The 26,996-nt window shown below is 39.2% G+C and overlaps 1 protein-coding gene across 2 annotated transcripts in view; it reads left to right on the plus strand.

The window, feature by feature from the left end:
- Positions 1-26,996, plus strand: part of cstf2 (cleavage stimulation factor, 3' pre-RNA, subunit 2) — an 81,058-nt gene that overhangs the window by 45,155 nt on the left and 8,907 nt on the right. For both annotated transcript variants that reach the window (XM_063060665.1, XM_063060664.1), the window contains 5 exons: positions 2,186-2,327; positions 3,038-3,330; positions 18,052-18,272; positions 20,414-20,497; positions 23,258-23,381. In XM_063060665.1, the coding sequence (XP_062916735.1) occupies positions 2,186-2,327; positions 3,038-3,330; positions 18,052-18,272; positions 20,414-20,497; positions 23,258-23,380 (863 nt within the window). In that variant the 3' untranslated portion in view covers position 23,381. The remainder of the gene's footprint in view (positions 1-2,185; positions 2,328-3,037; positions 3,331-18,051; positions 18,273-20,413; positions 20,498-23,257; positions 23,382-26,996) is intronic.

Here is a 26,996-nt window from a genome sequence, read left to right on the forward strand (position 1 = left end):
TATTTATCATATCATTCCTGCTTTTACTATATGTTACTGTTATTTTAGGTTTTCTGTGTTATTTGGCATGATTTTGTAGGTTATTTTTTGGGTCTGGGAATGCTCAAAAATTTTTCCCATATTAATAATTGCTTATTCACTTTACGACATTCCGGCTTACGAACCGTTTCATAGGAACGCTCTACCTTCAGATAGCGGGGGAAACCTGTATAAGAGCATTTCCAAGTCACTGAATATCTTATGGAGTACAATTAAGTCAATCATCAAGAAATGGAATGAATATGGCACTGCTGTAAATCTGTCTAGACCTGGGCGTCCTCAAAAACTGCAAGACTGTGCAAGAAGGGGACTAGTGAGGGAGGCCACCAAAAGACCCATGACAATTCTAGAGGGGTTACAAGCTTCACTGGCTGAGATGGGAGAGACTGTGCATACAACATCTGTTGCTTGGGTGCTTCACCAGTTACAGCTTTATGGGAGAGTGGCATAAAGAAAGCCACTGTTGGAAAAAAAACTCACATGAAATCTTGGCTACAGTTTGCCAGAAGGCATGTAGGAGACTCTGAAGTCAGCTGGAAGAAGGTTCTACGGTCTGGTGAAACCAAAATTGAACTTTTTGGCCATGAGACTAAATGCTATGCTTGGCATAAGCTAAACACTGCACTTCATCAAAAACATCATTCCTACCATGAAGCATGGTGGTGGCTGTGTCATGCTGCAGGGATGCTTCATTGCAGCAGGTCCTGGAAGGCTTGTGAAGGTAGAGGGCAAAATGAATGCAGCAAAATATAGGGAAATCTTAGAGGAAAACCTGATGCAATCTGCAAGAGAACTGCGACCTGGGATAAGATGTGTTTTCCAGCAAGACAATGACTCCAAGCATAAAGCCAAAGCCACACTGGAATGGCTTAAAAACAACAGAGTTAACATCCTGGAGTGGCCAAGTCAGAGTCTAGGCCTCAGTCCAACTGAGAATTTGTGGCTGGACCTGAAAAGGGCTGTTCACTCACGATCCCCATGCAGTCTGACAGAGCTTGAGCAGTTAACGAAGAAAGGGGGGAAATTGCAGTGTCCAGATGTGCAAAGCTGGTGGAGATCTATCCACACAGACTGAAGCGGTAATTGTTGTCAGAGGTGCATCTACTAAATGCTGACTTGAAGGGGGTGAATACTTATGCAATCAATTATTTTGTTTTTTTTATATTTATAATTAATTTAAATCACTTTGTAGAGATCTGTTTCACTTCAACACAAAATATTGTACGTTGTTAATAAAAGCCAGAATTGAATCCACTGTGATTCAATGTTGTAGAACAATAAAGCATGAAAACTCCTAGGAGAGTGGGAGTGAGTACTTTTCATAGGCACTTTAAATATCTCAAAAACCCATAATATTTTATATAAGCTGGTGCTGCTTTCTTAGCGCTTCTGAGCTATCTTGATTCTTAGTTTGTATTAATCACAGTTAAGGCCATGTTACATTCACGGTAAAATTTTTCCATTTCTGAAATTCATAGTGAAAATAGCATTATGATTAATGTATTGCTATTTTACTTGAAGATATTTAGTGGCTTTCTAACTTGAAGGCTGCCATCTCCTTGAAGAAGCAAATCTTGCTATTCCTTACTTGTGGATCATGCTTGTGAACAAGTGGTAGTTATGTGATTGTGAGAGAAAGCTGTGAGATGTCTACTATTTATCAGTATAAACCCATTGTGTAGTTTTTTGTTAGTATGGTTTGGAGTGTTTGCTATGAGCTGAATAGTTGGTTTAAATTTACATTGTTAAATGTATTGCTAGCATTATTCAGATCTCAGATGGCCGATTATTAAATAATTGTGTTGTCATCTGTGGCATACCATTACACAGTTGCATATGTCAAATGACAGAAAAATACATTGGTACCTATTGTTCAGAATTTGCCTCTGCCACAGTGACATTAATTGGATAACAAATGTGCTTGGATCATCCCTGAACTTTCTTCTGATCTTTCAAGATTACTTTTAGAATGATCTAAGGTTCTTAAAGCAAACTTTATACATGGATGGTTCACCATGCAGGAAACATGGAAGCATCATCTATGCTCTGAAATTCACTTCTCTTCTGCCTGCCTTTTGTAAATTAGATCTGGATGCAGATTTTTTTTTTAACAAACTTTTAGACAGAAATTCCTTTTCCTTTTCAGTCCCAATGCAGGACCCCAGAGCCAACATGCAGCGGGGTCCCCCAGTCACTGGGGCTCCTGCTCCAAGAGGTTTGCTAGGAGATGCACCAAATGACCCACGTGGAGGGACTTTGCTTTCAGTCACTGGGGAGGTGGAAACTCGGTAAGTGCCAGTTTGTAAGATATTTAGTTGTAATCAGTTAAATATTTCCTTGTGCATTCTATGTTGATTCAGAACTTATTCCAGTTTTCTTTTGACAACCATTAATTTTCCAGGTGTGCCTGCGCATGTATTGGCATTTTTAATGGATGCTGTTTTACATGTTGAAAAGTAATGTTTCTTAGCTCAAATAGCCTTTTTTAAACAAGAAAAATGCCTTTAACAAAAACAAGTTGTATAGTCACTAATTTATAACATATAATTTATAATTTATAACAGGGAATGGGTGGTATTAATATCTGATGGATGTGAAATGTCCCTGGGCTGTGCCACAACTAGTTATTCTTAATTAAAAAGTGTTATATGACACTATAATTTGAGAATAATTGGAATTGGTGAAACTCGAAGGTTTCTCATTTATTTATTGTTTAATCTACACAAATTGACCTCTTGAAAAGTTTGGTAATCACATTTTTATCATAATAAATTTAAATTCTAAATGGTGGATTGTCAAATTTTCTGGATTTTTACAGAAACTAAAATTAATCACAGTTCATTGGCTTGAATTACTTGTAATTTGTAATGATATTGATTTGAATAGTTCAAATTTTCTTCCTATTAAAGTGGTTCATTGCTATTTTATGGTGCATTTAACTTTCAAAATTTCAAGTAATTATCTAAATATTCATGTAGTTTTAACTTTCACTTTCCAGAGGGTATATTGGACCACCACATCAGGGACCACCTATACATCACGTGCCTGGCCATGACGGCAGAGGACCGCCTGACCTTAGAAATGCCCATGAACCACGAGGCATGCAACATGACATGAGACCGGGGCCGATGGGAGAACAGAGGGGGCCTATTGGTGAACAAAGGGGCCCGATGGGTGAGCCACGTGGACCACTTGTTGAACAAAGGGGGCCCATGGGAGATCCAAGAGGGATGATGGGAGATCCAAGGGGCCCAATGATGGATCAGCGTGGACCTCCTCATGAATCTAGAGGCAAGTTAAAGAAGACCAGAGGGATGTGGGATAATTAACAAAATGATGAATTACTAAATGTTATCTATTGATTTTTTTTTCTGATTAACTCTTCCAATATGACTATTTTTCTATATTTGACTGTTTTGTGTGCATACAATTGACAAACTTGACCGGAAAGTGGAAAAGGTTTTCAGTAATTACAAATTATTTACTTCATTTGGTGATCACTTTTCAAACAACATCTATATTTAGATTATTGGTAATTATTGCAGCATTTTAACACTTTTTTTGCTTTTTGAAAATACTGGTTATGTTGAGCCTTAAAGGAAGTGGCTTTTAAATTAAATTTATCTTCTCCACAGCATTCAGTTGTAATAACAATGCCCCACATACAGTATTTGCGGTGCATTTTGTTCTAGGTTGCCTATGGCTTGCACACCCTTAATATAATTGAAACGGGACAGGGAAGTTGATGAGGTGAAAGGGGAGGAAAATTTATTGATGTTGCTCTATAGTATTTCTTTAGCACAACAAATTACACAACAGCCTTTGTGTCCTGGTTACCACAATGCAAATTAGGCAGTAAACTTTCTGCAAATGATTCTCTTACCTGTTAAGGAAGATGGTCATTGAGAAAGAATCATTGTGGTGGGGTGGTTTAGGGAAGAATATAGAATTGTAAAAGTACGTACAAAATAATCTCTCTATGATCTAAGTCTTGAAACAGGTTGTTGTATTTCATTGCACGTCTTGGAAATAACTGGTGCAGTTGGTCAGTGAACAAGTGTTTAGAGTGTACTCTAGCATCTGAGAGAAAAGCTTTCTCAATTGTACAGTGTTGGTGAAATAAAAATTTAAACTAGAAACAAATTTTGCAAATCATGTGATGATTTGCAATGTTGATGAATTAACCCATCTCTGTAATGTTTTTCCAAAATTGCATGACATTACCATTTCTTGAACATTGTCTTTAAGCAGTTTGTAGCAGGCATGGTGAACCTGTGGAGCCATTTTTTACAATGAAATATGTACATATTAGTAAAATGAGCAGACGCATACCAGATGAAATTTGGCACAGATATGAAGTAATTCATTTTATTTGGAAGTATAAGAGAGGAACAGTTTTAAGTATGCTATAGAAATATCGAAACTTTGAAATGTACATGTACAATGAAGTGTTATTTTTGTTGAAACTTACAGTAAATGCTGTTTTTATCCTCTTTAGAGTATTCTGGCCATTTTTAGACATCACATTTTGAGGATGTGTAGAGAGAATGCAGAGAGGGTATCAGTAATTGTATTGAGGATAAAAGAGTTAAGTTGGGATTGTCACCAGAGAAAATGCGGCTGTAAAACAGAAGATGAAGGAAGTATTTGATTGTGTTTTCAAAGTCATAAAGGGCTTTGATGGGGTAAATGAGAGACATTTTATTTCCAGTGATCTTGGGGTCAGTAAACATAGGACCTAGATTTAAGATAATAGGCAAAATAAGTGAAAATGACTTTGGAAAATGCACTTCTGGTAGGGAATGTGCTTCCTGAAAATAATTGGTTTGGTAACAACTTTGAAAGAAAAATGTTATACAAATATTTTGAGAAGTTGACATTTTTATTGAAGAAGGGCTGCAGGGATATAATTTACAGTCTGAGTCTGTAACACCAGTGGCAGAAAAGTTATTGAATTAAATAGGATTAAGCTACACTTGGAAAGGCAGAGACTAATCAAAGATCATTCTGTGTGTTTTTGTTGGAGAAATCCTGTATGTCTGATTTAAATTTTTTGAAGAGGTACCAAAACTTACTGATGAGGGCAGTGCTGTTCATGTAGTCTGCAGGTGGCTGAGTTTGTTCCTACAGGTTTGAACTCATGGGATCCCAGGCAAATTAGTAATAGGGATAGAGGGTGATAACAGATGGTTATCTCTACATTCAGAAGTCCATGAGGTCAGTGCTTGGACCCTAATTCTTGGTTATATACATTAATGATTGGATGTGGAAGTAGGATGTATGATCATTGGGATAGCAATAATGAAAATTATTGGTGGTGTTAAAAGTGAGGAGGATAATTGTAGGTTGATTTCAGCAGTAAGAATGGGCAGAGCAATGGTAGATGGAATTTAATCTTGATAAGTGTGAGGTAATACACTTTGGAGGCTATAATAATAAGGTATATATATTAAATGGTAGTATCCTTAAGAGTTATTGAAGGGTAGAGGGATGTCAGTGTATGTGTACAAGGATTCCTAAAGATAGCGGCATAGATTGATAGACTGATGTAGAAGATGGTTTATAGGATATTTGACCTCTTTAACTGGCATTGAACATACACTCAGTAGCTGCTTTATTAGGTACACCTATACACCTGCTCATTAAAGTTCAAAGTAAATTTATTATCAAAGTACATATATGTCATCACATACAACCCTGAGATTCATTTTCTTGCGGGCGTACTCAATAAATCCATGATAGAATAATAACCATAATAGACTCAATAAAAGGCTGCAGCAACTTGGGTGTTTAACCAGTGTGCAAAAGACAAACGCCAAAAGAAATAAATAATAATAAATAAACAATAAATATCGACAACATGAGGTGAAGAGACCTTGAAAGTAAGTTCATCAGTTGTGGGAACATTTCAATGATTCACCTTCAGTGAAGTTTTGTGAAGCTAGCCCCTTTGATTTAAGAGCCTAACCGTTGAGGGATAATAACTATTCCTGAGCTTGGTGGTGTGAGCTCTGACGCTCCAGTACCTCCTTGATGGCAGCAGTGAGAAGAAAGCATGCTGTGAGTGGTGGGCGTCCCTGATGATGGATGCTGTTTTCCTGAGACAACATTTCGTATAAATGTCTCAGTGGTGGGGATGGACTGGGCCATATAGGGTTGTCCTTTCAAGGGTATTGGTATTTCCATACCAGGCCATGATGTAGCCAGTCAGTGTACTCTCCACTACACGTCTATAGAAGTTTGTCGAAGTTTTAGATGTCATGCTGAATCTTTGCAAACCTCTAAGGAAGTAGAGGTGCTGCCGTGCTTTCTTCGTAATTGCACATGCGTGTTGGGCCCACGACAGCTTCCCCGAAATAAAACTACCAAGGAATTTAGAATTGCTGACTCTCTCCCCTCTGATCCTCCGATGATGACCCGCTCATGGACCTCTTGTTTTCTCCTCCTCCTGATATCAATAATCAGCTTCTTGGTCTTGCTGACAAGGTTGTTGTTATAGCACCACTCAACCAGATTTTCAATCTCCCTCCTATATGCTGACTCATCACCAGCTTTGATTCTGCCTATGACAGTGGTGTCGTCAGCAAATTTGAATATGGCATTGGAGCTGTGCTTAGCCACATAGCCATAAGTGTAAAGAGAATAGAGCAGGGAGCTACTGTTCTGATGGAGACTGTGGAGGAGATGTTGTTGCCAAACTGACTGGGGTCTGCAAGTGAGGAAATTGAGGATCCAATTGCAGAAGGATATATTGAGGCCAAGGACTTGAGGCTTATTAATTAGTTTTGACGGGATGATGGTATTGAATACTTAGCTGTAGTCAATAAAGAGCACGCTGACATGTGCATCTTTGCTGCCTAGATGTTCCAGGGTTGAGTGAAGAGCCAGTGAGATGGCATCTGCTGTGCACCTGTTGCTCTGGTAGCAAAATGGAGTGGATCCAAGACACTTCTCAGGTAGAATTTGATATGTTTCATCACCAACCTCTGAAAACACTTCCTCATTGGATGATAGTCATGGAGGCAGGTTGCCACAGTCTTCTTAGGCACCGGTATAATTGAAGCCTGCTTGGAGCAGGTGAGTATTTCGGAATGCCAAAGCAAGAGGTTAAAATCTCAGTGAAAACTCTAGCCAGTTATTCAGCGCAGGCGTTTAGTACTTGGCCAGGTACCCTTTCAGGGCCAGATGCTTGTTGTGGGTTCAGCCTCCTGAAGGCTGCTCTCACATTGCCCTCTGAGACTAAAATCGCAGGATCATCAGGAGCTGTGGGAGCTTGTAACGGTTCCTCAATATTTTGAGGGTCAAAGCGAACATAGAAGGCATTAAGCTCATCTGGAAGTGAAGCCCTGTTGTCACCTATGTAGCTTGATTTAATTTTATAAAAGAGGTGATAGCATTAAGCCCTGCAACAGCTGTTGAGCATCCTTCGTTGATTCAAGTTTAGTCCGGAATTGATGCTTTGTCTGTGAGATGGCTTTCCAGAGATCGTACCTGGACCTCTTGTAACTTTCTTGGTCACCAGACTTGAATACCTATTATCTGACCCTCAGCAGATTGCGGATCTCATGGTTCATCCAGAGCTTCTGGTTGGGGAAAACTTTGAATGATTTTATTTTGGGGACACACTGATCTACAGCTGTTTTAATAAAGTCTATGACAACCATGGTGTATTCATTCAGATCCACAGTCCACCAATTTGAAGTGATCCTGCAGCCACTTCTCTGCCTCCTGTGACCACCTCTTTGTTGTCCTAATCTCTGGATCTTTGCTCTTTAGCCTCTGTCTAAAAGCAGGTAGGAGGAGCCAAGTGATCTAAATAACCAAAATGCAATCTGGTCACGGAACAGTAAGCATTTTTTATCTTAGTATAACAGTGGTCTAGTGTGTTTGGACCTTTGGTGTTACAGGTTATATGCTGATAGTTAATTGGGCAGGGTTTTCTTCAAACAAGACCGGTTGAAGTCCTTCTGAAATGCTGCGGGATGAACTGTTTCTTGTTTGGAGACAGCATCAAATAGTATCTCAAGGGCTTGCTGCTGGTGGTATGTAAATTGCAGTCGGGATTGTGGAGGAGAACTCCCTTGGCAAATAGAATGCATGGCATTTGACTGTTGGGTGTTCAAGGTTGGGGGAGCATGAGTTCGACAAAACCGTGACCGCCACATCAGAGCACTACCAAGGATTTATCATGAAGCACACACCTCCACCTTTTTTCAAAATCAACAGTTTGATCCATTCTGTGAGCTGAGATATCTTCTGGTCTGATCACTGTATCTGGCGTGCAGGGAGAAAGCTATGTCTTGCTTAGGCATAGAACACAACAATCTCTCATTTCCCTTTGATACAGCAACCTTGCCCTCAGGTCCTCAATTTTGTTCTCCATTAACTTTGCATTTGCTAATAAGATGCTGGGTAAAGGGGGGGCCTATCCCTCTGCATTTCAACCTGGCTTGGAGTCACACCCTCTTGCTTCACTTCCGGCCATGGTGATGAAGTTTCATCCGTTTAAAGGTGCTGTATTTGCTTGGTCCACCAAGTCCTTCAGACATGAAATCTGTAGATCATTGTTTACTTAAAAGTGCATTGCTTAGAGGGAAATTACAAGCTGCAGATTGCAGTGAAAGTAATTCAGAAGAGATATATTTTAAAGTATTGTACTTATTTAAAAGTATTTTTAAATGAGCACAATATTTAAATATCTCTTCTGAATTATTCTCAGCATGTTAGCCCTCAGAATGTCACTGTGGTTCACCGGCACCATCTTGCATGTTTAATTAATAGAAACATTTAATTCAGCCTATCATGTGGCAGCAACTCAATGCATAAAAGCATGCAGACGTAGTCAAGTGGTTCAGTTGTTGTTCAGAATGGGGAAGAAATGTGATCTAAGAGACTTTGATTGTGAAATAATTGTTGGTGCCATACAGGGTGATTTGAGTATCTCAAGCTCCTGATCTAGGATTTTCATGCACAACAGTCTCTAGAGTTTCCGCAGATAATGTGAAAACAAAACAAAACAGTAAATGGCACTTCTGTGTGTGAAAACACCTAGCTAATGAGAGCGATCAGAGGAGAATGGATAGACTGGTTCAAGCTGACAGGAAGGTGACAGTAACTCAGATAGCCACACATTACAACAGTGGTGTGCAGAAGAGCATCTCAGAATGTACAACAAGTTGAATCTTGAAGTGGAGGAGCTACAGCAATGGAAGATCACAAGCATACCTCCTGTACCTAATAAAGTAGCCACTGGTTGTGGGAGCATGAAGATTATGTTATTATCTCATAAAACATTGGCTAGGCCACAGATGAGAAGCTTTCCCCTCTCATTTGATGTCCCTTGACATGTCCCTTGAGAACTCCTCATACTGCCTATAGTTTTTTGAGAGCAAGTCCATGTACCCAGTCTAAGGAGGGGCAAACCCAAAGAACATGGTTGTCAGTCTGAAGTATATCTCTTAATGGACAAGTCAGTCACTTGACCTGTGTGAAGTGCAAAATCATTATCTAAGTTAAAAGATGTATGAATCTGTGTGACTTGGTCATGTGGTGTATGTTGTGAGGGAATTAAGTATTGCTCTTTGGAGTTCAACTCGAGTTATTGCTGGAGTCCAGCTCAATCTTGCAGCTACAAGTGCTACTCCAGTACTGCCTGACCTGTTCCCTGCCTTAGTCATTTTGAGTAACAGGAGTAAGTGTCTTATATGCATGTGGTTCTAATCTGTATTTCTGTGTCAACTATGTAACTGACCCCCATCGTTTCTTTCTCTCTCTCTAAATACATACTCACATGTGTGCGTAGTGCGAATAGATTGGTCCTTCTGACCCTTTGAGTCCGGCAACCCCGATTTAACACTGACCTAATCATGTGACAATTTACAATGACCAGTTAACCTACTACAACTATTTTGGCTGTGGGAGGAAACTGGAGTACCCAGAGAAAACCCCCGTATTGCACAGGGAGTACATACAGACTCCTTACAGAGAATGCCGGGATTGAACTCTGAACTCGGGCATCCCAAGCTGTAATCGCATCATGCTAACTGTTACACTGCCGTGGCACCAGTAGTTTCTTTAGATATAAAGCTACTGTTTCAAATAGAGAATTTTCCAGGTAGTTTCCTAAAATTGGATTTTTGCAATTTTCTGTCCTGCTGTATTAGAAATATAATTTTATAACTCTTTGCTAAGGAACTAAAAAGGAAAACAATAATGTTGGAAATCAGTGACAAAAATTTCAAAACAGCCTAAAAGTGTTTGCCAAAAATAATAACCTGTTTTACTGTTAGAACCATGCACACCCTTTCAATTTTTGTATCTGGTGAGCAGTGTGTGATTTCACTGTAATTTACATGTTGAACAATATTTATTGGCTGATAGAAAATTATTTTAAAAGCCACTATAGTTTTAAAAATTATTGCAGCTTTATAGCATCAAATCTATGTTTGATTACAGTTTTAGCTCAGGGAAAGAATGTGAAATCATTGCCAAGGTTCATGGGATAATGTTGATAAGAAATACAGATTTAAAATAAATCTCCTTAGTACCTCAGTGCTTGCTTTTGCACCTCCCTGTTTTCTCCCCTGCCCCCTTCTTCTCTCTCCCAGCTATCACTAGTAGTTATTTGCCTCCTAGGTTCATTTGAACCCTGCACCTTTCCACCTCATGATCCTCGACATGGACCTCAGCATGATCCACGTTACCAGGCTCATATTTCTCAGCAAGACCCTTGTGGAGGGTCCTATCCGAATGTACATCAACTAAATGCACCCATGGGTGAGGAAATTCTAGTCCAGCTTCCCTGTTAATTCTGTAGGTTGGCTCACAGTTTCTGTATGAAACACCTTTCACAATGCTACTGTAAAGGTCATTCCCAAGTTAGAGAAAAATACAGAGACGGTGAGGTGTTGATGTAGCTTCATTTAGCAATGCATCACTAAAAGAAGTAGGTACAAATTATTTTAAATATGTTATTTGACAGAAAATATATTATTTTTCTTGCTATATTGTTAGTCAGGCTGTGAGAAGAGTATCCAGATTGGGGCAGATTAATTTCCCTGTGGTTTGCCACTGATCTTTTCAGAAAGAAACTGATTCTTTGAGCCAACCAAAAATCTATAATTTGAAATTATATTTTGCAGTTTTTCTTGTTAGGAATAAGTTGTGATTTATTATTTTTGAGCAAGTTTCAGTTTTTATACTTAACAGTATTAATTTAATAATTTTACTGGATGTTCTAAATTACTAGGGTTACTATCATATTATTGTGCACTTATTACTGATAGTATTGCTATTCAAAAATAGGAACGGGGTTTCTTTTTCTGATCAATAAAACCAACAAATCTGTACAAAAACATATGCAGTTTGTTTTCCTCAGAAGGTTACTTGTATCATTTGCTTATTGTTTTATTTTCGAATGGTGTAAAATTGAATTTGTCCTAATTGTTGGAATTTGCAGATGAGATTCTTCTAATAGCAAATCATCTGCTATGTTAATTTAGACAAATGTTAATATTCTACTTCACATACTTTAGTGGCAAATAGAAAGGCTGTGTCCTTCCAAACCTGGTATAAAAAGACATTTCAAAAAGAGGGAACAGGGTATAAATACAGTAGTGCTAGAAAGTTTGTGAACCCTGTAGAATTTTCTCTATTTCTGCATAAATATGACCTAAAACGTGATCAGATCTTTACCCAAATCCTAAAACTAGATAAAGAGAACCCAATTAAATAAGTAACACAAAAACATTATACTTGTTCATTTATTTATTGAGAAAAATAATCCAATATTACATGTACTTGTTGGAAAAAATATGTGAACCTCTGTGGTAATGCCTTCTACAAAAGCTATTTGGAGTTAGGTATTCCAATCAATGAGATAAGATTGGAGGTGTGGGTTGTAGAGGTGCCCTGCGCTATAAAAAAGACACAAAGTCAGGTTACTGACAGAGCCTGCTCTTCTCAAGAAAGATTTACTTATGTGCACCATGTCTTGATCAAAACAACTTTCAGAGATCCTTGCAAGTAGAATTGTAGAGATGCATGAAGCTGGAAAGGCTACAAAAGTGTTTCTAAAGACCTGAGTGTTCTTCAGTCCACAGTAAGAGAAATTGTCTACAAATAGAGGAAACTCCGTACTGTTGCTACTCTCTCTAGGAGTGGGCATCCTGCAAAGGTCATACCAAGAGCACAACATGCAATGCTGAAGGAGGTGAAAAAAAAAAACCCAAAGGTAACAGCAAAAGATCTGAAGAAATCTCTAAAACTTGCTGAAGTCTCTGTTCACATTTCCACTATAAGGAAAAACACTGAACAAGAATGGTGTTTATGGAAGACCACCACGGAGGAAACAACTACTCTCCAAAAAAAAACATAGAACCTGGGATGTTCTACAATACTTCTGGGACAATGTTCTGTGGACAGGTGAGACAAAAGTTGAACTTCTTGGCAGAAATGCATATTGCTACGTTTGGAGGAAAAAGGGCACTGCACACCAACACCAGAACCTCGACCCAACTGTGAAGCATGGTGGAAGGAGCATCATGGTTTGGGTTGCTTTGCTGCCCCAGGACCTAGACAGCTTGCAATCATTGAGGGAACAATAAATTCAAAATTATATCAATACACCTTACAGGAGAATGTTGGGGTAGCAGTCCATCACCTGAAGCTTAATAGAAGTTGGATGATGTAACAAGACAATGATCCTAAAGGCAAGAGTAAATCCAACAACAGAATGGTTTAAAAAGAAGAAAATTTGTGTTTTGGAATGGCCAAGTGAAAGTCCTGACTTTAATCCTATAGAAATGTTGTAGAAGGACCAGAAGCAAGAAGTTCATGCAAGGAAGCCCACCAACATCCCAGAGTTGAAGCAGTTTTGTAAGGAGGAATGGCCTAAAATTCCTCCAAGCCACTGTGCAGGACTGATCAGCTACTAAAACAATTGGTTGAAGTTATTGCTGTACAAGGGAGTTACACCAGTTACTGAAAGCAAAGGTTCACGTACTTTTTCCAGCAAATAAATACATGTAATATTGGATCACTTTTCCAGATATATAAATGAAAAAGTATAATGTTTTTTGTTATTTATTTAATTAGGGTCTTGAATTTTAGGACTTGTGCAAAGATCTGATCATATTTATGCAGAAATAAAGAAAATTCTGCAGGGTTCACAACCTTTATTGCACCCCTGTATATAACTAAACCTGCTTGAAACCCAAGCATGATAGATTTTACAAATGAGATTTGAATTTCAGTCATTCTCTTTAATTGCTAAAGTGCTGGAAATCCAAAGCAGCACATACAAAAGGCTGGAGGAACTTAACAGGCCACGAAGCATATATGGAAAAGAGACTGGTCTTGATGAAGTTTCTCCAGCATTTTGTGTGTGTTGCTCTTTAATTGCTGTTTTATTCATTTGGCTTTAACCCTTTCTGCCTTCAGTGTCTTAATATCAATTGGGAGCAAGTCTGTATGGCGCAAGATTTAATAATTGAAGATCATAGAAACTGCAGGAATTAATTGTAAATTGTTATGGAAGGCAGAATGATTATAAGAAGTCAGCAGCATTAAATTTATTAATCATTTTAGAGGAAGTGCACAAGAAGTTAACAAGAGAAAGGTAGGGTTGAGAATCCAAAGGATTTCTTGTAAGAGCAGATGATATGAGTAAAATATTAAAGATGAGAGGAAAGTTATGAACTGTAAAGTTAAGGTAGATTGAAAGGGAAGTATTGTTATTTTAACATTTATTGTATTAATTATGTATTCAACTCTGTGCCACCTGTGGGGAATGCTAATTGAAAAGCATAATCAGAAACTGTACTTAAATCTAGAATAAGCAAGAACTAGGGTAACAAAATACTTGTGTCTAACAAAAAAATCCATAAGCTAACAGTTTAAATTGATCAAGATAGTGTAATTGATGTATACGGTGTATGTTTTTTTTCTGAATCCATATATACGTCAACCACACTACTCTGATCTCCTTTAATTGTTACCTTGAAAATTTGCCATACAGGAGGCTTATCAGGAAATGGAAGCTTCGGTGGAATTAACGAAGGTTGCTACGTGTATTGGCTGGCAAGGAGCACAGGATAGTGCAAATAAATAGTTTTGGAATAAATGCTGATTTTCTAGTGTGATATCTTAAGGATCGGGCTTGGGTTCATTGTCCTTTTCAGGATTTACAAACAACCTGTACTCTGAGAGTAACTTTAGACATTTAAAAAGGGAAACGGAAACTTCCAGGTGCAGGCTGAATGGTATACAGAATTGCCTTTCAATGGATACGAAGGTATGAATGGGCTTGTTCTATTATTGATGCTCTTAATTGTACAATAAACTGATTTAAATGTTGTTACATTTGGTTGCATTTAAACCACTTCATGAATTAAATATATACCAGAACAATGAAAGTGTGAATTGACAATGTAATATTCTATCTCAACAGTCCTTTTTTTGTATTTTTGCCAATAAAATGTAATTATGTTTCTAGCCCAAATGTTTGGAGGCTATAGACTTGAAAGGCTAATAAAGAATCAATTATGTATGCAGCTAACATATTACCATTTAAAAAATTTTTCACCTACAAATTTTTATCTAGTACAAAAAAGAGATGGTTGTTGGCTGGATTCTACAATGGTTCCCAGGTTATTGGTCACTGTTCCCTCTAAGCTGTGAGGTGCTGTGCAGCTGGAATTTTCTTTTTATACAATATCTTATTAAAGTGCTGCTCAGTTTTCAGGTTGTGTAAAACTTTCCTGCTGAGAGCAATGATAGGTCCATGCAGCTGTAAAAAAAAAATTGAGAGGGAATGTTGTATTGGTACGGTAGTCCTTTAATGTCTGTTGATATACTGAAGAGGAAGACTGCTGTGTTTCTCCATTTCTGAAAAAAAAAACCGGGATGCAGAGCTGGGCTGAGAAGTGACAGATTGAGTTTAATTTGCAAGGTTCAACGTGAAGGCAGAATACAGGGTTAATGGCGGAATTTGTAACTGTGTGGAGGAACAGTTGAATCTTGAGGTTCACATCCATAGATCCCTTAAAGTTGCAGCACAGATTCATAGGGTGGTTAAGAACGTGTATGGTGTGTTTGGCCTTCATTAGCTGGGGGATTCAATTTAAGAGCCACGAGGTAAAGTTGCAACTTTATAAAACTAGTTACACAAGGAGTGTTTTGTACAGTTCCGGTTCCTTCAACATAGTAAGGATGTGGAAACTCGAGAAGGGTGCAGAGGAGATTTACCAGGATGTGCAGGCATTAAAATGCATGTTTCATGATGATAGGTTCAGTGAGCTAAGGAGGGTGAGGGATGACTTGACAGAGGTGTACAAGATGATAAGAGGCATAGATCAAGTCGACGGCAGAAAACAAAAGGGCATAACTAAGGTGTTGGGAGGAAAGAATTGGGGGTGGGGGAATGAGGAACATGCTGCTCAGCATGGTAGAGGCAGATACTTTGAGACTCTTAGACACGTGAATAAAAGAAAAAATAGAGGACCGTGTGTGAAGAAAGGGCTAGATTGATCGTGGAGTAGTTTAAAGTCGGCACAACATTGTGGGCCAAAGGGTTAGTACTATGCTGTTCTATATTGTCAAGGTGTATAAGGAAACAACTACACTGATTAAAGAATTATTACCTGTTTTATAGAATCGACATCTTTATTAAGATGCTACAGAACAAACTGAAATCTAATGAATAGCAATATATGGCTTGCTGAATTCCAGATTTTAAATTGTGTCTCTTTAGCAGTGGATGCGTAGTCACAGTTCATTGTGGTAGTGTTACTGGATATCAGGAAAGCTGTTACATTGTAGACTTGTTAAATGAGATCACTTCATTCTTTGTAATCACTGACTGTATCAGGTTGTTAAACAAGTGATCTTGATGTAATGTCAGTGAGCTGATTGTGGAGTTTTAGTTTGTCTCAGAGGGATAGAGGCTGATGTATTGGCCAATGTTTGTTTCCTTAGAAGCAGGTTGAGCCCTGTTCCATGGATAGATGCTAATTTGCATTATATCTGCTCTTTCACTCATTAGTATCATCTCCGTGATTGAGTTCTCATTTGAGATTTTTCTGAAGGTGTCTACCTTGCTAGAAATTTTGAACAAGAATTTGAAACAGGGTGCATGCAAGCCAACAGATTTGGTAACTGGATTTGCAGTTCTGATGTTGATAGGGATGAAAAAAAATCAATTTTCCAAACCACTTTTCAGTAGCATGGATGTTCATCCTATGATTCTACATAATTAAGTGATTCTAAAATTCAATACCAATCAAGTCATGCAGAGGTATGGAAAACCTATGGTGCTGGGTCAGGAAAAGTCACCACCAAACTTTGAGGCAACTGCAAGCTGACAATGTTAACTTGCTGCTAACTCATACCTGAAGGACAAGCCTTTGCAGAAAATAATGCTAGCATGTGTATGGGCCAGGAAATTCCTATTAGTAACACAGCTAAGAAAAGCTGATTGCCCTAAGCTACATCCTCGGGATTTTCTATTGGAACTATCAATGTCTTTGATTGCTTTTGGTAGTTTCAAGTATTCAAAAATTGTACCTTTAAACAATTAAGGCTATAAAATATACAAAAGCTAAACAACAGAATTAAATAATTAAATATTGAACTAAAATCAATTATTTTGGAGTAAAGAAAGCAAATTAATTATTTATTCCTTGCAAGCATTCCTCTGCTTTGAAATAAATGGACCTGTGAAAAATTGTCCTAGGGCAAAAACAATTTCAGCTGACAATTTCCTCATCTTAAGTGGTAGAGAATTAAAGCAAGTTCACACTGTCTTTGTATTCCAAGAATTCAATGTCAGCATTTTTTTTCAAAACTCCAAAGAGCAGCTAGTGAGTTTGTGAGTACAGGAAAGACAAATATGGAGATGCATATGCTGAGGAATATCTACTATTCTGCAATTCCTAGATCTTGAATTTAGAGTTGAATATTTGAAATAACAACATGCTTTTTTTAAAAGAAAAGTGAGGTCCTTCAATCCATAATCTGAAATCAATCTGTCTTTTAAAACTATCAATTTGTTGTCCTCTAAACCTCTGGAACACTGAGGTTCTCTATCTTGATAACAGGATAGCTGCAGGTGTCCGCTTAACGCTGTTGATAATATGTGGGCACATGGCCAGTTGGTTAAGGCGTTCGACTAGCGATCTGAAGGTTGGGAGTTCGAGCCCCAGCCGAGGCACCGTGTTGTGTCCTTGATCAAGGCACTTAATCACACAGTGCTCTGCGACGACACTGAAGCCAAGCTGTATGGGTCCTAATGCCCTTCCCTTGGACATCATCGGTGTCATGGAGAGGGGAGACTTGCAGCATGGGCAACTGCCAGTCTTCCATACAACCTTGCCCAGGCCTGCACCCTGGAGAGTGAAGACTTTCCAGGCGCAGATCCATGGTCTCGCAAGACTATCGGATGCCTTTAAATTTAAATGTGTTATTCTTGCAGTAGGACTTGGGTTGATATTCCATTGCAATGTTGAAAAGGTGTCATATGGTCAGAGCAGGTTATTTGATTTGATTCTGATGGACGGGAAAAATAATAACTTTATTTAGAAGAATGCAAACTAGGTTTGCTGATTGCTTTTATGGGAAACAGCACTTGAAGACAAATTGTGTACAGATTTGAATGTTTCCTCTGTTAAATGTTGCTTTGACTGTAGCAATAAGAGAAAAAAATAGAAAAAGGTCAGTACAGTTTCCACTTCATTTCAAAATGTATGCAATGTCAGAGGTTAGGCATTATCTGTAAAGAAAAAAGATAGTGATTCATATCAGTGACCTTTGGGTTTCAGTTCCATTTTTGTGCTTAATTACAATGTATGGAAAATAATGAGCATATTTAATGTGGAAAGTTACTTAGATTATGGAAACAAAACTATTTAAATATATAAAGGTTTATAATGAAGCAATGATAGCCATAGATATTAGTACTCTCAACCTATTGAAAGTAAAACTAAACATCTGTATTTAATTTAAATTTGTATTTAGGTGCGAGAGATCCCAGAGGAATTGATTCAAGAGGTATTGACATCAGAGGCCCTGGCCCAGGCCCAGGTCCTGGTCCAGGTCCGGGTCCAGGGCCAAACCAAGGCCCAGTCTCAAATCCCAGAGGACCAATGGCAGCAGGAATACCGGTTCAAGGCCCAGGTACACATCAGATAGGGCAGAGTGGGCCTCAGGGATCACAGCAACCTGTTCCACCTCGACAGGTAAAACAAAAATCAAATTATGCTGATTTATGTTAGAAAATACTATTAAAATTAATTCTGCCTCGATAGAATGTTTACTTGGAATCATTAATACTTTTGTCCGACTTCATTTTTTTAAACCTCCCTTACTGCTGAGGTAGTTATTTATACTCCTTCAATCCCCTCTTTATGTAGATAACAGATAGGCAAAAATAGGAAAAGGTCCTGGGTTCTGTTGCTTCTCATCGGGATGTGGAATGCCTGTGCATGTCTGAATTAGAATCTTGGGGCTATTCTTTTATTGATGAGAATTATGGTATCACACAGTATATTTAGTGATGAGCTACTCAACCATCTTCAGCATTATCATTCCAGATTAACTCCACAAATTTATGGGTGCTCTTAATATCACCTCTATTTCTTTTGTTCATGGTACTATAATAATTTCTTTAGTCTCTACTTGCAACCTGATTTTGAAAATTTCAACAGCACCTGATTATGAGGTGTGTGTCTAAAACATGCCACAGCAGCTGGAGCTTTCAAATTCAAGTAAATTAAGTAATTCTGAGATGAAAAAAAAAGACTGGTGGCAGTGGTAGTAATTGTAAAGCTATCAGATTATTGTAACACTCGCTCATATTTTGAAACGGGTAATATGACGTCCCTGCCATATCTGCCTCATGAAATAGCAGGTCTAAAAGTGATTTTTACTGCCTCCTGATCTCATCGTAATTTAGAATGGATAATCCAATATTGCAATAATGTACACATCCCATGAATGTACAAGCATTGTCACATGGTTGGTTTGATGAGGCCAGAAACTATTGAAAAACTGTAAATTCACTCTAGTCTATTCATGTAGCAGTTTGTGTGACTGTGATCTCTATATTATAAAAAGGAGCTCAAAGAGGTTAGTTTAAATATTTGACAATCAAATCACAATCAGTGAAAACAGTTTTAAAAGAAATTATTCTGTTTTATTTGTCCTAATTTGTTATATCTTTGATCTCAAGCAATGACCTTGTCACTTCTAAGAGACAAACTTCTATATACACAGTTTAAGATACTGCCTTTAGATTTTCTTTTGCCCTTACTCTTAAAGGCTTTTGTTTTTGTTAGGAATTGTGCAAATTCAGGTAAAAAGTTGTTTTTGTTCCCTTTGTATGAACAGTTGACTCCAAGTTGTGGCATTGAATCTGTCAACACATAATCCTCCGCAAGGAACGATATTTTTCAATTAATTGTAGCAATGGATGGTATCATATAGTGTTGGTTCATTTACACATATACCAAGATACAGTGAAAATCGTTATGTGTGCCATTCAAGCAGATGATGCCATACACAAGTGCAATGAGGCAGTAAAAATCAAAGAGTTTGGAAAATATAGCATTACAGTTAAGGAGAAAGCACAGTGCCAGTAAACAAAGTACAAGGATCATGCAACACACACAAAAGTGCTGGAAGAATACAGCAGGCCAGGCAGCAGCTATGGAAAAGAATATACAGTTGACGTTTCAGGCTGAGACTGTTTACACTTCTCCATAGATGCTGCTTGGCCTGTTGTGTTCTTCCAGCATTTTGTGTGTGTTGCTTGGATTTCTGGCATCTGTAGATTTTCTCATCTGAGTCGTGATAAGGTAGATCTTGAGTTTAAAAATTCACCTTTAGAGCATGAGAGGACTTCTATCCCACATCATGAGAGTCCTTGAATCTAGTGGTACATGCTTTTAAACTTTTGTATTTTCTATCTTTTTCCCATTGGGAGTGACTAGAGGAGAGAATGAATGGAGTGGGAGATTCCTTGATTACATTTTCGTGAGGCAGCAAGAAGTATAGTCAGAGTTAATAGAAGGGAGGCTGGTTTGCATGGTGGGACTGGGCTGTGTTCATAACTGCAGAGTATTCAAATTTACCTGCTATGATTTGGTGCTTTGATTTCCATAGATACTGGAATGGAGGAATTTTAATTCTAAGTATAATACGTGATCTGGTTATTTATAATGCTCAGAACCTGTTTTCTTGGTGTAGATAATGACTGATTAGGTAACACAAGGTTCTTGCTTGTTTCTGGTCGACATTGTGCTAAGGAATTTCTGAAAATACCTTAAACATATGTTTAGACACATTGATAACCTGTGTGTATTGCGTTTATGCCTATCAGGGTCCTGCTCACCCCGTGGCTGGAGGTCAGCCTGGAGGATTCAGTCCTGCCCAGACTCAAGTGACACCTCAAGACCATGAAAAGGTTAGTGAAACTAAGGGCAGGCACAAATTTAGTAGGCAGCTGTCGATCCCAGGGGATCACGGGTTTGCACCTCTGGTGGACTGTCCTTTCCAAGGCACGAGCCTGGGCAGGAAGATTTGAAGAATGGCTGTTGCCCATGCAGTGGGCTCCCTCTCTCCACAACACTGATGTAATCCAAGGGAAGGGCAAGCGCCGATACAGCTTAGCACCAGTGTTGTCGCAGAGGTTGCCAGAGTGAAGTTGTAAACAACATTAAACTGCCTTAGGGACACCAGCTCTGGTTTACTCCTGAAGTCTTTCCCATGCATGGGTGTGGCCACAAGGCAGCAGAGGTTTAAAATCAGAGTTTTCCTTCTAGACGGGCTGCCGTCCAAAGCTGATGAGCCCCACCTGCCCGAAGCAACTGGTTTTGAGGTGCCAGTAGTCCACCTTTGCCCCTTCTATTGTCAGTAGAAACAGTTCCGCCAGGCCTAGTAGCTAAGCCATATGTGAAGGGCAAGAGTTGCACCCCATTTGGAGCACTTTATAGGTAGTGGGAGCTTATCCCCACTACCACCCTGGCTTTGACAATCTTAGGAACCAAGCACAAATTACATTGACTTAATTTTCATTAAAAAGTTTTTTGTTTCAAATTAATGATCATTGTTACATAAATCAAATCTCTTTGCCAATTTTGTCCAGGATGTGCTGCATTTTGTTTTGGTTCAACTTTTCTGATCTATGGTCAACACATAAACTTGAGTGACAGGAATTGGGACAGGCAGTTTTCTGTGTAGGGAGAATACTGAAGATAAAATACATTGGACTATTCCTCATTGCCTAACAGCTGATTGAACAGTTGCATGAGACATGGCCCTAAATAAAGATATTGAATAGAAAAATAGTGTAACCATTTTGATGCTTTTCACAAATTAGGAATGAAACAGGCAGGTGAATTATGATTAATACTCCTGTTAGCTTTCAGCATTGAAAAGTTCACCTAGGGCAGTTAGTGATTCACAACTTACTTTGCATCGGAGCCTGATTTAAAACCCAAAAAATCTTTGACTTTGGCCTCGATACCTAATTCTGCAATTGGATCCTCGATTTCCTCATTTGCAGACCCAAGTCGGTTTGGATTGGCACCAACATCTTCTCCACAATCTCCGTCGGGCTGTGTACTCAGCCCCCTGCTCTACTTGCTTTGCACTTGAAGTTTGCTGATGACTCTACTGTCGCAGGCCAATTCAAAGGTGGTGACAAAGCAGCATACAGGAAATCTGGTAGAGTAGTGCCATAACAACAACTCCTTACTCACATGTCAAAGACCAAGGAGCTGATTATTGACTTCAGGAGGAGGAAACTAGAGGTCCATGAGCCAGTCCTCACTGGAGGATCAGAGATGGAGAGGGTCAACAACTTTAAATTCCTCAGTGATCATTGCAGAGGACCTCAGGATTCAACACCGGGTTCAGGAAAAGTTATTACCCCTCAGCCATCAGGCTCTTGAACCAAAGGGGATAACTTCACTCAACTTCACTTGCCCTGTCAGTGAAATGTTCCCACAATATAGGGACTTACTTTCAAGAGCTTCATCTCATGTTCTTAATATTTATTGCTTATTTATTTATTTATTTATTGTTATTATTATTTCTCTCTTTTTGTGTTTGCACAGTTTATTATTTTTTACACACAAGTTGAATGCCCAAGTTGGTACGGGCTTTCATTGCTTCTGTTTTATTATTATTTGGATTTTGTTGAGTATGCCTGCAAGATAAACTAAGGGTTGTATATGGCGATATATACTTTGATACTTTTGGCAAATTAGGCATGAAATAGGCAAGTGAATTATGACAATAAATTTACTTTGAACTTTTAAGAATCACTTTTATTTTAAGACCAAGGAGCTTATATAAGAAGCATGCCTTGGCTCTTCCCTCATTGCATCCATGGTGGACTGCTCACTGCCTACTCTGCTTACCCCAGGTCACTTCACTGTGGCTCTATCACAGCAATATCTGGCATAGCCCAAATATATTTGCCAGTCAGTCCACTAGGGTTATGGTGATCTATGTTCGCCAGTATTGTTCTGTAGTATTGTAATATGTCTGACCTGTGCCAACCAGCACTGCAATGCAGTTGTATCATAACAGATAACTCACTACTAGAACTGTAGCAATTTTATAGCGATCTGTGCTCTCCATTGCTGTAGTGCAGTGTTAATACTGTGACAGATGTGCACCTTCCAGCGCAGTACCCTAACGTTATGAAGCCACGTATCGGTACTCTCCAGTCTTATACCCATTTTAAGCTAAGAGATTCACATTGAACAGAATGTTACATCTTGACCTAGAGACAATGTGGAACTATATTTGGATTCATGATCAGAAGATCAGATTAGCCCAGTGTGCTCCCTGCATAACATCTATACTATAGATTTCTGATGGACCACAAAGCCTGTGTGTGTTTAATTTTGCACCACACGGAGCTTTAGTTAGTTTAATAGATTGCACATAGAAGGTAAAATTTCATATTTATTTTTCATTGTAAAGTATTTCAAAACATCTTAAACCACTTTTCTGAATTTCAAAATTTGTTTAAACTGTTAGCTGAAAATGTGGGTAAACTGCTGTGTATTTTTCTTTATATTTTCTCCAAAAGAAATGGCTTGAAGGGCCAAATATTTTTGTTCATTCATTACTTTCTACATAATTAAGGGAACTATAAAGTAGAAATAATTTTGTTTCCTTTTGACACTGTTTCTTCTTCTGTTTGGTCTAGGCTGCATTGATCATGCAGGTTCTCCAGTTGACTCCAGAGCAGATTGCCATGCTACCCCCAGAACAGAGACAGAGCATCCTTATTCTAAAAGAACAAATTCAGAAATCTGCAGGAGCTCCTTGAGGTAAACTTGAGAAGTTGCTGAATATCTGGCTGGGTTTCAACATTGAAGTTAAAGAACAGTTATCACCGTGTAGTTAATGGTTGAGAAATACTTGTTTAGCTTAACTTGGATATCGGACAATCAGATCCGATATCAATAGGTAGGTCAACGTATTGATCAGTGAAAGCTATTTAAAAAAAAAATAGTATTGGTTCCATTTTGAGCTGGAGGAAGTCAACAAGTCAGCAGCAACTATGGAGGGGAATAAACAGTTGATTTTTCAGGCTGAAATCCTATCAGGACTGGAAAGGAAGAGTGCAGAACATGGGGGGGGCGGTGGGGGGGAGGAAAGGACTACAAGCTGGCAAGTGCAAGGTAGAGGTGAGACCAGGTGAGGGTGGAAGAAGCTGGGAGTTGACAGGTGGAACAGGTAAAGGGCTGAAGAAGGAGGGATCTAATAGCAGAGGACAGCTAACCATGGTGAAATTAGAGATTGGTCAGTGTGAAGTTGTGAGCATCACTGAGTCGTGGCTGAAGGAAGGCCATAGTTGGGAGCTTAACATTAAAAGAGATCATTTGTATCAAAAGGACAAGCAGGACGGCATAGGAGGTGGTGTTGCTCTACTGGTAAGGGATGGAAATACACCTTTAGAAAGAGGTAACATAGGGCCAGAGAATGTTGAATCTTTGTGGGTGGAGTTAAGAAACTGCAAGGGTGTAAAAACCATTATGGGAATCATATCTAGGCCTCCAAGTAGTAACCAAGATGTGGGGTTGAGTTTGCAAAGGGAGCTGAAAAAGGCATGTAATAAGGGTAATGTCACAATTGTAATGGAGGACTTCAATATGCAGGGAGATTGGGAAAATCAGGCCATTGTCAGATCACAAGAGCGTTTTTTGAATGCCTGTGAGGTGGCTTTTTAGAGCAGCTTGAGGTTACTCGGGGAAAGACTATCTTAGATTGGGTGTTGTGTAATAACCCAGATCTTATTAGGGAGCTTAACATAAAGGAACCCTGAGGAGGCAGTGGTCATAATATGATTGAATTCATAGTGTAATTTGAGAGGGAGAAGCATAAGTCACATGTATCAGTATCGCAATGGAATAAGGGGAATTACAGAGGCATGAAAGAGGAGCTTGCCCAGGTGGAATAGAGGAGGCTCTGATGGCAGGAATGACATCAGGGCAGAGGTGGCTGAAGTTTCTGGGAATAGTTCACAAGGCGCAGTATAGATATGCTCCACAGTAGAAGTTGTTCCCAAGTGGCAGGGGTAGGCAACTGTGGTTGACAAGGGAAGTTAAACACTGCATAAAAGCCAAGGAAAGGGCATATAAGGTAGCAAAAGTAAGTGGGAAGTTGGATGATGGGAAGCTTTTAAAATCCAACAAAAGGTAACTAAAAAAGCTATAAGAAAGGAAAAGATGAAATATGAAGTCAAACTAGCCAATAGTATAAAGCAGGATACTAAAACGTTTTCAGTTATATAAAGAGTAAAAGGAAGGTGAGGGTTGGTATTGGACCACAAGAAAAATGATGCTGGTGCAGTAGTAATGGGGAGAAAAGAAATGGCAGATGAACTTAAATGGATACTTTGCGTCAGTCTTCACTCGCAGTGTGCCAGAGGTCCGTGAGTATCAGGAACAGGAGTGAGTGCCATTGCTCTTACAAAGGAAAAAGTGCGAGGCAAACTCAAAGGTCTTGAGGTGGACAAGTCACCTGGACCAGATGACTACATCCAAGAATCCTGTGAGAGGTGTTTAAAGAGATAACGGATGCATTGGTCATAATCTTTCAAGAATCACTTGATTCTGGCATGGTCCCAGAGGACTGGAAGATCGCAAATGTCACTCCATTCTTTAAGAAGGGAGGAAGGCAAAAGAAAAGAAATTATAGGCCAGTAAACCTAACCTTAGTGGTTGGGAAAGTGTTTGAGTCTATTAAGGATGAGGTCTCGGGGTACTTGGAGACTAATGATAAAATAAGTCAAAGTCAGCATGGTTTCTGTAAAGGGAAATCTTGCCAGACAAACCTGTTAGTCTTTCGAGAAAGTGACAAGCAGGGTGGACAAAGGAGATGCAGTGATGTCATTTACTTGATGCATGATGTCATTTCAGAAGGCATTTGATAAGGTGCCACAATGAGGTTGCCTAACAAGATAAAATCCTGTGGCATTACAGGAAAGATACTGGCATGGATAGTGGGATAGCTGACAGACAGAAGGCAGCGAGTGGGAATAAAAGGGACTTTTTCTGGTTGGCTGCCAATGACTAGTGGTGTCTCTTCGGTCAGTATTGGGACTGCTACTTTTCACATTGTTTGTCAGTGACTTAGATCATGGAATTGATGACATTCTGGTAAAGTTTGCGGATGATACGAAGATAGGCGGAGGGGTAGGTAGTACTGAGGAAGCAATGCAAGTGCAGCAGGACTTATACAAATTGGAAGAATGGGCAAATAAGTGGCAAATGGAATACAGTGTTGGGAAATGTACGATAATGCATTTTAGTTAAAGGAACTGTAGTGCGGACTAATATCTAAATGGGCAGAAGGTTCAAACATCAGAGGTGCAGAGGGACTTGGGAGTGCTCATGCAAGACTCCCAGAAAGTTAACTTGCGGGTTAAGTCTGTGGTAAAGAAGGCAAATGCAATGTTGTCATTTAGTTCATGGGGAATGGAATATAAAAATGAGATAATGCTGAGGCATTACAGGTGTCCCCCACTTTTCGAGCGTTCACTTTACGAAACCTCACTGTTACGAAAGACCTACATTATTTACGTGTTTTCGCTAACAGAAGGTGTTTTCACTGTTATGAAAAAAGGCACGCGAAAAAAGCAACACACAATAAAAGGCAGCGCGCGCCCCGAGCAGCCGCTCCTCCCCCAGATTCAGAACTGCATTCTAGCCGGCATTGCTTAAACATGTGCCTGTGAGCATCTGTTTGCAAAATGAGTTCTAAGGTATCGGAAAAGCCTAAAAGAGCTCGTAAGGGTGTTACACTTAGCATAAAACTAGACATAATTAAGCGTTTCGATCGTGGTGAATGAAGTAAGGACAAAGTGAGTTTGGCTTGTGGAAGTTGACGAAGATGATGTTGAAGAGGTTTTAGCATCCCATGACCAAGAACTGATAGATGAAGAGCTGATGCAATTGGAAGAGAAAAGGATAACAATCAAAACCAAATGCAGTAGCGAACGGACCAAAAGTGGAGTCATCCAGAAACTGAACGTGAAGCAACTGCGTGAGATTTTTGCTGCAATGATAAAATACGACTTTAATTTTGAAAGGGTACGTTGGTTTAGGGCATATTTGCAAGATGGTTTGAGTCCTTACAAAGAACTGTATGATAGAAAATTGTGCGAGGCTGGCAGTCAAGCATACTGTCGTTTTTCAAGCCTTTTACATCAGCCACAGCAGATGACGAACCTCAACCTTTGACATCGAGGCAAGCAGACATGAAGAAGATGACCTGCCTGCCCTGATGGAAACAGACAATGATGAGATGACACCCCAGTGTCCCACCACCCCAATCCCTGGGCCGCGGACTGATACATTGCTGCAGTAGCGGGGACGCACCCAACGCATCTTTAAGAAAAAAGCCAAAATAAACAAGCTAATTAATTAGGTGCCGCCGGG

The sequence above is a fragment of the Mobula hypostoma genome, chromosome 10 (genome assembly GCF_963921235.1).
Source record: "Mobula hypostoma chromosome 10, sMobHyp1.1, whole genome shotgun sequence".
Classification (NCBI taxonomy): Eukaryota; Metazoa; Chordata; class Chondrichthyes; order Myliobatiformes; family Myliobatidae; genus Mobula; species Mobula hypostoma.